General features: G+C 45.2%; 1 protein-coding gene across 1 annotated transcript; it reads left to right on the top strand.

Annotated features, from left to right (window-relative positions):
* Positions 1–10,292: 10,292 nt before the first annotated feature.
* On the top strand, positions 10,293–13,983 carry LOC129333760 (uncharacterized). Its single transcript, XM_054985634.1, has 4 exons — positions 10,293–10,956; positions 11,065–11,139; positions 11,953–12,039; positions 13,461–13,983. Exons 1-4 carry the CDS (start codon positions 10,470–10,472, stop codon positions 13,922–13,924), a joined length of 1,113 nt encoding a protein of 370 aa, XP_054841609.1. The 5' UTR covers positions 10,293–10,469; the 3' UTR covers positions 13,925–13,983.
* Positions 13,984–14,187: the final 204 nt, after the last annotated feature.

Consider the following 14,187-nt stretch of genomic DNA (forward strand, 5'->3'; position numbering starts at 1 on the left):
CCCGTTCCTTTGCCTAATTAATTTTAATGTGACAAAATAACGCTATGACGAATTTTCGTGGATGCATTGGCACGCCAGGAAGATGTTTCGTTAAAAGGACTGTAATGCGATGTGAAAAGTGAACCAATTTGTTGATAAGAAATCAACCCCTGTTCTTGTTAACAATGCTTTCTCATGCTTCACTGGAACTCAAGTAGCAGAAATAAAAATTATTGGCCTGAAAGGGCCTTCCCATGAGTGTGGGAGAACATAGTGTTCATTCAACAGCATTTGGCGCCGAAATCAAATCCTCAACACCGATTGGTCATCCTGTTTAAGCGCGTCCAATCAGCAGCCTTTTTTTCCGCGCCTTTATGGAGCCGTTATGAGGGCATGCTTATTTATGTAACAGCACATTTTCGGTATTTCGTTTAGGAACAAGTATGGCAGCAGCGGCAAAAGGAGTCTTCTGGCGGGATGAAGAGGTGGAGACCCTGCTGGACCTCGTTGCACGCTCCGGAAAAGCGGCGCGTGTAATGAGGAGCACACATCTGCCCACGAAGCTTATATTTCACAAGCTGTCGAGGCAGATGTGTGCCCGTGGTCACAGCAGGACCCCCGAACAGTGCAGATCGAAGTTCAAGAGGGTGAAGGGGGACTTCTACGGGGCGCTGGAAGCCTGGCAGGGGATCCCTCGCCAGAGTGGAAAGCCCCCGTACTTTGCGTCCATGATGAACCTCTGGGATCTCGCCGGAAGGCCAAGCTGGCAATCCCGTCATCATGCTGGTAAGAACCTCTTAAAAGCATTTAATTTTAAATTAACAACGCTGTTAAGTGCACGTCAATGTGGAGAAACTAGGCAAAAAGTTAGATGGTGGGGGGAGAGCTGAGATTCCATTCCCACCCCCCGTAATCGTCGCACAACGCCGTTTTATTGCAATAGCGGTTTTTTTTTCTCCTACAAAGAAACCTTTTTTTTTTCTGCTCGGCGTGAGGGACCCCAAGTTTGGGAATGTGGCATGTGTCGAGCCGCTGTGTTCATCACGGTGCACAGTTGCTGGTGTTATCTTTGTTGCACCTTTTTGTCATGAATGTTCCGATTGCAATGGTTTGATGGAGTGTGCCAACATTTCTTCTTCACTTTGCAGCCCTTCTCCGTGGTAGAGCTCCCACCGCTGCCGTGGGGGAGGCAAGAGCAGACGAGGAGCAGGAGGCGCTTGAGGTGGCTGGGGAGCAAGCTTCCTCTGAGGACCCTGCACAGGGATCACAACAGGCACCCCCTGGTAAGCATGTATTTGCCTAATATATTCTTCCCCACCTAAAATCAGGCAGACCAGCAACTGATGCTTTCCCACACCGTGCACTTGACCATCAACCTTCATAGAATGTGTCCATGGATGAGTGGGACCACATTCGCTTCCACACTTCCACGGATGGAGGGGAAGTTGTATATGACAGTGGTGCCCCAAGCACGGAGCATCACCACCCACCGGCCTTTTCCACGATTTCAAAAGTGTGCTGTGAAAAAAAATAATTGCCAGCCTTTTTTTATCTCCTTTGTAACAGCAAGAAAAAAAAATTAATGCTTTCCGATGTTTTATTTGCTGGTGCTATAACAGAGTTCCCATTTTTCTGTAATCATTGAAATGAAATCAGAGAATCTGGAGGTTGATGCCACAGTGGATCAGCCAGGATGTTATGACTGCTGTGGCCAAACCGTTTTACAAGATTTTGATTTCTTCCTTTCATTTCTGAAGCTAGTGCACAGGAAAGCCAACTGGAACGGTCGGAGGAGGGTCCCTCAACCAGCAGAAGGTCTGCTCCCCCAGGAAGAGCCCAACGCAGAGGGATAGGAGATCTGTTCACGGCCATGGAGAGGATGGAGGAGAGGCTAGGATCATCCAGTAAGTTTTTGCTCTGAATGGTGCTGTCACCCTTTTTTTGGGTGCCGTCTCTCAAAAACACTTTTCTTTCCCAAATTCAGTCTCAAATGTGCAAGAGAGGTTGAGCAGCGTGGAGGACCGACTAGCACGCCTGGGGCGGCGAGTCAATGTGATGGAGCGCCGTGAGAGAAGGAGACATCGTCCCTCTGCCTCTGGGGATGCACCCTGATTGTTCTCACCACTGTATATAGTTACCCAAGTTTTCTTCCCCTTCCCCCACAGTTTATTGTTGTGCTGTTCATTTAAAAAAAAAAATTTTTTTGTGGTTCTCTTTTGCTTAATTTTTTCCTTAAATTAAAAAAATATTTTCCATGATGTCACAGTGATATTTTCTCTGTACGTGGTCCATGTCTATGCATCAAAAAGATAGGTGTAATGGCTTTCTGGACTGTCCACTAGATTTCCCAAATAACAATCAATGCCCACCCCCTGTTGGTGCAATGTCCCACATCATCATAGGTTTTCTCTGCACCCCCTTTTTTCTAATTTCCCGCATCCCCGGCAAACACGTGAAGTGTTTGTATTTATCGTGACCTCGAACTTCATTAGCCTTACCTGCCAAAGTTTAGTCTCATGTGTCACATTCTGATTGCCACAGTTGACTTGACACAATTGTAGGTTTTTTGGGACATGGTATATAAGTGGCAAATGGTGGATTACACTGTTCCACAAGCACCTCACAAGCATCCCCCCTGTCATCATGTCACCAGACTCAGTTTTCCAGACGAGGGAAGCACTGACAATTTAAGGAGCATCACCCCAATGGCATAATTGGGCTCTAAATTGCTGATGTTGAGAAATAATGTGATATGACCTGTACTTTAAATGGCCCAAGAAAATGGTTGTTCCACCACATCACATGGAGACATCAAGCTGAAATTTGTTGGCACAGCGTAATACAAAAATACCAATTCTGATTCGTCTGGAATGTGCCGCTCCTGGTGTTACCCGTTCTTCCCTCTCAAAAGCACAGTCCATTAATGTGGGAGATGAAATCAATGGGTGAAACTGGCATTGAATGCATGATTTTCTGAATGGAGTGCTGAATCAATCAGTCCCCAGTGTTTTAGATTGGGTGTGATGGAAATGAACCACACGTGACGCCAAGTAACAGAATTTACAGGCGGGCCCCTATCTGTGCTGGATATCCAGATGTGTTTTTTCTTTTACTGGCGTGGAACAAAAGGAGCTGTTTAAAAGTGGAGGATGCCGAACGACACTTTGAATATGATGTCCAGAATGATTCTGCTGATATCCTAGGTTTCCCATTCATCACTCCAATCGGGGGGCCAAACGTCGTAGTCTCCAGCCTGGTTGGCACACAGGTTTGAGATGGGTTCCAAACACGAAGAACCACAAAGAACCCACAGAACGCCACATCACAACTTTAAATTTAGCATTCTGTCTGTATTCACTGTATCTTCAGAATGCTTTCTCCATTGTGTCCCCAGGCATAACACCAAATTTTACAGCAAAACAGGAATGGAAATACAGATAAGATTTCAAGGGAATGTATTTTAAGTTCATGGATGTCAATGTGGAACTAAAAAATTGGGTCACCAGAAATAAGAAGCGTTTCTTTAAGAGCAACAGAAAGGTGTTCGATTTTCAAAATGTTTTCTGCATGTTTTTGGACAGCATTTCCCCCGTTAATCCAAGATTGACAAACTTTCTTTATCTACTAATATTTTTGCCAGGAACACAATTGATTCCTATTCTGTCTCTGCGGCACGTAAATCTTCCCTCGATTCTCTGATCCTTTTTTTTTCTAATTTTTTTTTTTAATGAATCTTTGGAATAGCGATATTTTGTTATGTGGGAATAAAAAAAAGTATTGCGCCCAGAAAAGGCACCCTAGCCAAGTGTCCCCGTGGTGCTCAACCTTCGGTCGTGACAGGCGCCAGCCACGAGACGCACCCTGACCAAACGATTTAATAACATTCCAACAAAATAATTCCGGGTTGGACTTTCAAAGCTTTTTATTTTGATCAATCGTCACTGCGTCACGATGACTTAAGTTTTAAAAAAGGCAAAAAAATTAAAAGAGACATTTCTCAAGGAACAAGAAACACAGCTGATTTTAAAAACTTGTTTGTGGTATCATTCTAGAGCACTGTATACATGGGCCGAGGCAGGAGGCGTTAGGACGGCAGTTAAATGTGATCTTTGTTGCGCTGGAACACACTACGAAATTTCGCTATGACAGATCAATTTAAAAAAAAAATTAAAAGAGGAGGGGGGGGAAGAGGATATTCGGGTGGTTGGGCCACTAAAAAGATGTTAATGAGAAAAAAGTTTGGCTTTTGAGAAATCGAATGTTGCTGAACCAAGCAACGAAAGCAAATAAAGGGGAAATATAGGAGAAATCGCTCATGAGCCATCTCTGGTGGAATCGGCCAATGGGAACGCAAGGAAAGGAAGGGGAGACTTGATTGACGGCTGTTTAAAAAAGGAGCGCGAAAATTGCGCTCGCAAGCGTTCACGTCCATCGTGAAACTCCCGCAAGAAAACCGCTACTAGTAATTCGATGGAAATCCGAGAGAGATGCGTGTAGAGGATTGGGTAATGTGACCGGCACTCTGAAATGCGGATTTCATGTGGAGAACAACCGGGAAAAAAGAGGTAATGTGGATTCAACCAGAGAGAGAGAGAGAGATTAGGCAGGGATACGTCAATGTCCAAGAATCCTTCTTTGTGCAATAGGATAGATTCGATTACTGTAAGGTCCCAACTTATCAATTCAGTTCTATTTTTAATTAAAGCACACACACAAATGAGTAAATGGCTGCTCAGAGGGAACAGCGATTCTAATTTTTAAGTGTTTCATTATTTATCAGGAGTTCAACTTAGGGTGGTGAAGGATGGGCTCGATATGGTGCAGAAATGACCAGCAGACCCACAACCTCTGGCGCCCTCCCAACGCACTTGCACCTGCAGTGACTGGGTGTGATACCACTGGTGAGTAGGATTGATCAACAAGCTGGTTATCAGTAGACCACGAGTGTTGTAGGAGAAGGCTGGTCCAAATAGGGTGGGTAAGAAGATAAAGGGCAAGCTCCCTGCTCTGTCTTATACTTGTAGGTTGCCAACTCCAATTTGAGAAAATTCCTGGAGATATATAAGTGGAGCCTGGGGAAGGTAGAGTTTGGGAAAGGGAGGGAGCTCTGTGGGGTGTGTCACCACAGAGTCCACCCTGCAAAGCAGCTATTTTCTCCAGGGGAATTAGCATTGCCAATCTCCAGGGTGGGGGCCTATCGATCTACCAGAATTACAACTACAGAGATCAATTCCTCTGGAGAAAATGAGTGCTTTGGAGGATGGCATTATACCTTGCTGAGGTCCCTCCCCTGAGTCCACCCCCAAGTTTCAAGGAATTTTCCAATCTGAAGTTGGCAATCCTCAGGGGAACTTAAGTCTGTAGTCTGAAGAACAGTTGTAATTCCTGGGAAAGTCCAGGCCCTACGTGGAGGTGGGCAGCCTTAGAGACCTGAACTGCAAGTCCCTGAGGGAAAAAATAGAAGTAAGACAAAGGAAATCTCCCTGGGTATGGCCAGGGTAAAACATTCCCCTGCTGTATGTGGGAGCGATGCAATTATCAGAATAAAAGCATCACTAGCTAAAAAAAATCTTAGGGGTGGAAACTGTAAGTTGAATTAAAGCTAGGTCCGTTTGATTCCTTGGACAGGGGTGTGCCCGTTCCTGAGCCATAGATGATAGGGGACTGTTTGTGTATTTATTTTACACTTTTAATTGATTGGATAATTGCTACCCGTTTGGATCAAGACTCTAACAAGGACAGGAAATCAATGGTTGAATCCACATTACCTCTTTTTTCCCGGTTGTTCTCCACATGAAATCCGCATTTCAGAGTGCCGGTCACATTACCCAATCCTCTACACGCATCTCTCTCGGATTTCCATCGAATTACTAGTAGCGGTTTTCTTGCGGGAGTTTCACGATGGACGTGAACGCTTGCGAGCGCAATTTTCGCGCTCCTTTTTTAAACAGCCGTCAATCAAGTCTCCCCTTCCTTTCCTTGCGTTCCCATTGGCCGATTCCACCAGAGATGGCTCATGAGCGATTTCTCCTATATTTCCCCTTTATTTGCTTTCGTTGCTTGGTTCAGCAACATTCGATTTCTCAAAAGCCAAACTTTTTTCTCATTAACATCTTTTTAGTGGCCCAACCACCCGAATATCCTCTTCCCCCCCCTCCTCTTTTAATTTTTTTTTTTAAATTGATCTGTCATAGCGAAATTTCGTAGTGTGTTCCAGCGCAACAAAGATCACATTTAACTGCCGTCCTAACGCCTCCTGCCTCGGCCCATGTATACAGTGCTCTAGAATGATACCACAAACAAGTTTTTAAAATCAGCTGTGTTTCTTGTTCCTTGAGAAATGTCTCTTTTAATTTTTTTGCCTTTTTTAAAACTTAAGTCATCGTGACGCAGTGACGATTGATCAAAATAAAAAGCTTTGAAAGTCCAACCCGGAATTATTTTGTTGGAATGTTATTAAATCGTTTGGTCAGGGTGCGTCTCGTGGCTGGCGCCTGTCACGACCGAAGGTTGAGCACCACGGGGACACTTGGCTAGGGTGCCTTTTCTGGGCGCAATACTTTTTTTTATTCCCACATAACAAAATATCGCTATTCCAAAGATTCATTAAAAAAAAAAATTAGAAAAAAAAAGGATCAGAGAATCGAGGGAAGATTTACGTGCCGCAGAGACAGAATAGGAATCAATTGTGTTCCTGGCAAAAATATTAGTAGATAAAGAAAGTTTGTCAATCTTGGATTAACGGGGGAAATGCTGTCCAAAAACATGCAGAAAACATTTTGAAAATCGAACACCTTTCTGTTGCTCTTAAAGAAACGCTTCTTATTTCTGGTGACCCAATTTTTTAGTTCCACATTGACATCCATGAACTTAAAATACATTCCCTTGAAATCTTATCTGTATTTCCATTCCTGTTTTGCTGTAAAATTTGGTGTTATGCCTGGGGACACAATGGAGAAAGCATTCTGAAGATACAGTGAATACAGACAGAATGCTAAATTTAAAGTTGTGATGTGGCGTTCTGTGGGTTCTTTGTGGTTCTTCGTGTTTGGAACCCATCTCAAACCTGTGTGCCAACCAGGCTGGAGACTACGACGTTTGGCCCCCCGATTGGAGTGATGAATGGGAAACCTAGGATATCAGCAGAATCATTCTGGACATCATATTCAAAGTGTCGTTCGGCATCCTCCACTTTTAAACAGCTCCTTTTGTTCCACGCCAGTAAAAGAAAAAACACATCTGGATATCCAGCACAGATAGGGGCCCGCCTGTAAATTCTGTTACTTGGCGTCACGTGTGGTTCATTTCCATCACACCCAATCTAAAACACTGGGGACTGATTGATTCAGCACTCCATTCAGAAAATCATGCATTCAATGCCAGTTTCACCCATTGATTTCATCTCCCACATTAATGGACTGTGCTTTTGAGAGGGAAGAACGGGTAACACCAGGAGCGGCACATTCCAGACGAATCAGAATTGGTATTTTTGTATTACGCTGTGCCAACAAATTTCAGCTTGATGTCTCCATGTGATGTGGTGGAACAACCATTTTCTTGGGCCATTTAAAGTACAGGTCATATCACATTATTTCTCAACATCAGCAATTTAGAGCCCAATTATGCCATTGGGGTGATGCTCCTTAAATTGTCAGTGCTTCCCTCGTCTGGAAAACTGAGTCTGGTGACATGATGACAGGGGGGATGCTTGTGAGGTGCTTGTGGAACAGTGTAATCCACCATTTGCCACTTATATACCATGTCCCAAAAAACCTACAATTGTGTCAAGTCAACTGTGGCAATCAGAATGTGACACATGAGACTAAACTTTGGCAGGTAAGGCTAATGAAGTTCGAGGTCACGATAAATACAAACACTTCACGTGTTTGCCGGGGATGCGGGAAATTAGAAAAAAGGGGGTGCAGAGAAAACCTATGATGATGTGGGACATTGCACCAACAGGGGGTGGGCATTGATTGTTATTTGGGAAATCTAGTGGACAGTCCAGAAAGCCATTACACCTATCTTTTTGATGCATAGACATGGACCACGTACAGAGAAAATATCACTGTGACATCATGGAAAATATTTTTTTAATTTAAGGAAAAAATTAAGCAAAAGAGAACCACAAAAAAAATTTTTTTTTTAAATGAACAGCACAACAATAAACTGTGGGGGAAGGGGAAGAAAACTTGGGTAACTATATACAGTGGTGAGAACAATCAGGGTGCATCCCCAGAGGCAGAGGGACGATGTCTCCTTCTCTCACGGCGCTCCATCACATTGACTCGCCGCCCCAGGCGTGCTAGTCGGTCCTCCACGCTGCTCAACCTCTCTTGCACATTTGAGACTGAATTTGGGAAAGAAAAGTGTTTTTGAGAGACGGCACCCAAAAAAAGGGTGACAGCACCATTCAGAGCAAAAACTTACTGGATGATCCTAGCCTCTCCTCCATCCTCTCCATGGCCGTGAACAGATCTCCTATCCCTCTGCGTTGGGCTCTTCCTGGGGGAGCAGACCTTCTGCTGGTTGAGGGACCCTCCTCCGACCGTTCCAGTTGGCTTTCCTGTGCACTAGCTTCAGAAATGAAAGGAAGAAATCAAAATCTTGTAAAACGGTTTGGCCACAGCAGTCATAACATCCTGGCTGATCCACTGTGGCATCAACCTCCAGATTCTCTGATTTCATTTCAATGATTACAGAAAAATGGGAACTCTGTTATAGCACCAGCAAATAAAACATCGGAAAGCATTAATTTTTTTTTCTTGCTGTTACAAAGGAGATAAAAAAAGGCTGGCAATTATTTTTTTTCACAGCACACTTTTGAAATCGTGGAAAAGGCCGGTGGGTGGTGATGCTCCGTGCTTGGGGCACCACTGTCATATACAACTTCCCCTCCATCCGTGGAAGTGTGGAAGCGAATGTGGTCCCACTCATCCATGGACACATTCTATGAAGGTTGATGGTCAAGTGCACGGTGTGGGAAAGCATCAGTTGCTGGTCTGCCTGATTTTAGGTGGGGAAGAATATATTAGGCAAATACATGCTTACCAGGGGGTGCCTGTTGTGATCCCTGTGCAGGGTCCTCAGAGGAAGCTTGCTCCCCAGCCACCTCAAGCGCCTCCTGCTCCTCGTCTGCTCTTGCCTCCCCCACGGCAGCGGTGGGAGCTCTACCACGGAGAAGGGCTGCAAAGTGAAGAAGAAATGTTGGCACACTCCATCAAACCATTGCAATCGGAACATTCATGACAAAAAGGTGCAACAAAGATAACACCAGCAACTGTGCACCGTGATGAACACAGCGGCTCGACACATGCCACATTCCCAAACTTGGGGTCCCTCACGCCGAGCAGAAAAAAAAAAGGTTTCTTTGTAGGAGAAAAAAAAACCGCTATTGCAATAAAACGGCGTTGTGCGACGATTACGGGGGGTGGGAATGGAATCTCAGCTCTCCCCCCACCATCTAACTTTTTGCCTAGTTTCTCCACATTGACGTGCACTTAACAGCGTTGTTAATTTAAAATTAAATGCTTTTAAGAGGTTCTTACCAGCATGATGACGGGATTGCCAGCTTGGCCTTCCGGCGAGATCCCAGAGGTTCATCATGGACGCAAAGTACGGGGGCTTTCCACTCTGGCGAGGGATCCCCTGCCAGGCTTCCAGCGCCCCGTAGAAGTCCCCCTTCACCCTCTTGAACTTCGATCTGCACTGTTCGGGGGTCCTGCTGTGACCACGGGCACACATCTGCCTCGACAGCTTGTGAAATATAAGCTTCGTGGGCAGATGTGTGCTCCTCATTACACGCGCCGCTTTTCCGGAGCGTGCAACGAGGTCCAGCAGGGTCTCCACCTCTTCATCCCGCCAGAAGACTCCTTTTGCCGCTGCTGCCATACTTGTTCCTAAACGAAATACCGAAAATGTGCTGTTACATAAATAAGCATGCCCTCATAACGGCTCCATAAAGGCGCGGAAAAAAAGGCTGCTGATTGGACGCGCTTAAACAGGATGACCAATCGGTGTTGAGGATTTGATTTCGGCGCCAAATGCTGTTGAATGAACACTATGTTCTCCCACACTCATGGGAAGGCCCTTTCAGGCCAATAATTTTTATTTCTGCTACTTGAGTTCCAGTGAAGCATGAGAAAGCATTGTTAACAAGAACAGGGGTTGATTTCTTATCAACAAATTGGTTCACTTTTCACATCGCATTACAGTCCTTTTAACGAAACATCTTCCTGGCGTGCCAATGCATCCACGAAAATTCGTCATAGCGTTATTTTGTCACATTAAAATTAATTAGGCAAAGGAACGGGTGGTGGCTACAGCGCATGCGCAATTAACGGCTTGGATTTCCGGCGGGAGAACAGTGCTTGGTCGACGGATCACAGTGCAGTGGACTGCCCTCCATTTGCTTTCTTGCAGACGTGGGGAGAGAAGAGCAACCGACACTCTGATCTGCGGACACCATCATAAACAATTGTTTTTTGAAAATGTCGGCCACTGCTCCTGTGGCTCCACGATCAGCGACATGGAGGGAAAAAGAGGTATTGGACCTCCTTTCTTTCTGGGGGGAGGACAAGATACAGGAAGCCCTTAGAAGCTCCCACAGGAACTTAGACAACTTTGAAAAAATTTCCAAAATGATGTCCTCGCGTGGTCATCGGCGCACTGCATTGGAATGCAGGAACAAAACAAAAAGTATGCGGTTGGAGTACAAGCGCGTCATGGCACACAATTCCACTTCTGGAAACGGCCCCATTACATGTCCTTTTTTTCGTGAGCTGGACAGTATTCTAAGAGGGGACGCAAGTGTTAAACCTAAACGGATAGCGCGAAGCATTTCTTTTGCCCAAGGACCCCCGCAGATAAGCGCCCCCAGGGAAGTGATGGAGGGATCGGAGGAACTCTTCTCGCACGACATGCAGACGATAGATGCTGCACCGCTGTGGTGCTCTTCTCCAAATCCCATGGCAGCACGTGAGTGATGGAGCGTTGATTATTCTAGTTCAGAGCTATGATTTTTCTTCCTTTTCACATTTCCCTGTCTATGAAATCGTAACACCTTTATTGATTTCACGTTTATAGCGCAGAACTCGTCATCATCCACCGATGCCAGTGAAGAGGATCTTGACCGCACCATAGATGGACTTGCTGACAAGGGTGAGCATTTTTTTGACAGGTTGCTCCAATGGTGGCCCACCCAAAAACAGTCCCTGGAAAGGCTGAAGACATCTCGAGAGTGGGAACGCCAAGATGAGAGTGCCTGTTTTAGGGGAAAAGAAGGGCACGACCTCAGGTTTGCAAGATATGGGAAAGTCTGTCAGTGATGGGATGGTTTGGAGGTCTGTCAGTTATGGGGATGATGTGACATCATCGGCCACACCGTGGAGGTTGTCTTAGACTTATGGTTTCAAATGGTCAACTGTTCACTCCTGCCCAGCCCATCCATGCAAGCAACACCACGGTTTATCCGTTCTATATTTACCAAAATGCATGGATGGAGTTGGCTCTGGATTCAAATATATTTTTGATCAGTCTCCTTTTCATTAATGGATGCCTGACTTGAACTCCAATCTCTACACTCGAAGCATATAAACCCAGTGCCCAGCTTCAGGGACAGATGAACACAGGAATATGAGACCGTGGACGGGTGCATGGACTGGTGCAATTTTCTGTGTGAGACATTCCGGTCCACTAAAAGGCTGAATAAGGGGTAGATGACAGAGGGCACATTCAAAATCTGTTTCAGGTTTTCAGGGCCACCTCATAGTCATTATAGTGGTGCAAAAAAAAACCAGACGTCCCATAACAGCTCCTATCATCTCTTATATATTGATAGTGGCACAGATACAAATAAGAAAAGAGGACAACGCAGAAGACAGTGCCTGCGAAGTGAATGTTTGAATTGTATTTATCTATATCACATCCCCGTGTTTTTCTAACCAATCACATTTAAAACCTATAAATTTTCAGAAAACGACACTACAGGTGCAAACGCAATGGAGGACGACGACAGTGATTCAGACCTTCCCCTGGGGCATCGTTCACGCTATAACACGGGTAAGCTTAGTTGATCTGCAGAATCTAAAAGAGTCCAGTTGCACCTATGAGAAGAGACAATTGCAGAGTGGCATAAGCTCTCCTGAATCACGTTATCTTTGTCTGACATATGAAACAGAGCATGGTCAAATATAGAGGGGGGGAGAGAAGTGGAGGAGAGAGCAGAGTCATCTTGGGAGGCCGGAGGGTGCCTCACAATCGTTCCTTTTATGTCACATGTCCAAAATCTCCATTCTTTGTGTGCGACTGTTGGCCTCCAAGGCAGTTGCCCTGTTAGTTTCTGTAAGCCCAACAGCAAGACCATAATATCCCCTTGGCGTGTGACCCTCCTATGGACACAGACCTACCTGCAAGATGAATTAAAAAAACAAAAATTTTGTTCCCAGAAGCCCACGCCAGGTGTCACCGAGCTCACCCAGACCCCACCTGGTGCAATAAAATCTGTCACCTGTTTCACTGTGAACAGCATGCATAGTCCCCATTCTGAACCAAATGGAACGTATGAAATTTTCATGTGTGTTGCAATTCATCGGCCACGCAGGGTGCATAGGTTAGAAAAAAAAAAATTTGGGGACAAACTACGGCTACCTTACAGTCTGCATTGGATTTTCCCAGAACAGTGTAGTGTTCTCCCACTGGTAGCTGAAATTTCCCATTTATCATGTGAGATTTTTGTCAATGTAATTTTTATCGCATTTGTTGGCTGGTTTCTCAGATCTGCAGCGCACATTGAACCGCACCTTGCACCCCTCAATTGATAATGCCAACACTGTTGATGTGATCTGCACTGACATGAATCACGGTTCCAAAAATTAATTCTGAGGGACACCCAGACACCGTCTTGGATCACCTATCCTCTTTAATGGTTGCTCCCACCACATATGTTCTGATGTTGTCAGGATTTCAAGGAAATTCTTGATTTGGCATAACATTGAAAATGGTCAGAATGTGCTCACTGTGGAACATTGCAAGAGCAACGTTGGTCAGCATTGGTGTAAAAGGCAGATCGGGACACAGCACGTCTCCTCGCTATCTAAAGCAGATAAATTGGTCTCTCTCACTAACGCAGTTTTAAACATAATAGCTTTGACTGCTGCCAGTATGTCCTCCATGTTATTTCTGCACAACCCATATGGCAAGTGGCATTGTAAAAGCCTTCCCGTTATGGAAAAACCTTGATGCTTGTGCATGCATGGTTATCAAAAAATGTGCAACACATTGGCCTCGGCGGGGGCGACGGGATGAACTAGGCCAAAATCTGTTATGTGGGTTTTGGAAGTCATGGGGAAGTGCCCAAACTATGAAGCCTGCTGCTGGCCAACCAAAAAACATGTTGCATCCTTTTCTTCAGGCTTAGATTTCTGAATAATGTCTGAGATGTTAACAATTTATTGATCTGTTGCTCTGACTTACATCCACAGCAGACGGGGCAGATAACAGATGCCTAGCAGAAGTTTCACCGGGAACAAGACTATTCCAACTAAGAAACAGGAGACGCAGAAACGCAGCACTCTATGGAGTAGCCGATGATATGATGCGCCGTTCTCGAGAGGAGCACAATGTCCAGGTTTCCCAATGGCGAACGGACAGAGAGATGCTGTGCAGTTGGAAGGCTGATGAGAACAAGATTCAGAGGGAATTCTTGGATCACACTAAAATGGAGAGTGAGAAGTTTGCCGAGGCCTGGAAACAGAACATTTCGGTGATGTCTGATGCTGTGAACACTTTGAAGTCATTGGGACAGATGCTCGCCCAACAGCGTCAAATCATCCCCCCAACACACGATTATGGGCAAACCGCCCTACCTGCCTCACAGGCAACCCCGAAGAAGGCAGCAGCGAGGCGTTCCTGTGTTGGCAAAGCCAGGGAGAGGCTGACGCTTTGAGGAGCTATGTTCTGCGTTGCCCTCCTTATTTGCCACATACCATGGTTTTTGGCAGCAAAATTCATTTGACAGATTCCGTTGCACTGGTGACCCCTTAATGGTCTTTATCTATTGTATTTGAAATAAATGTGTGTTAAGGAGTTGTCGCCCCAGTCATGTATGTCTGTTTTAAAATTCTTAACTTTCTGGGATCAAATGGAATCATCAGGGTATAAGATGATGGCCAATCGTTTCCAATGTTGACTCCCTTTTTTTTTTCAACG

The sequence above is a fragment of the Eublepharis macularius genome, chromosome 7 (assembly GCF_028583425.1).
Source record: "Eublepharis macularius isolate TG4126 chromosome 7, MPM_Emac_v1.0, whole genome shotgun sequence".
NCBI classification, from domain to species: Eukaryota; Metazoa; Chordata; class Lepidosauria; order Squamata; family Eublepharidae; genus Eublepharis; species Eublepharis macularius.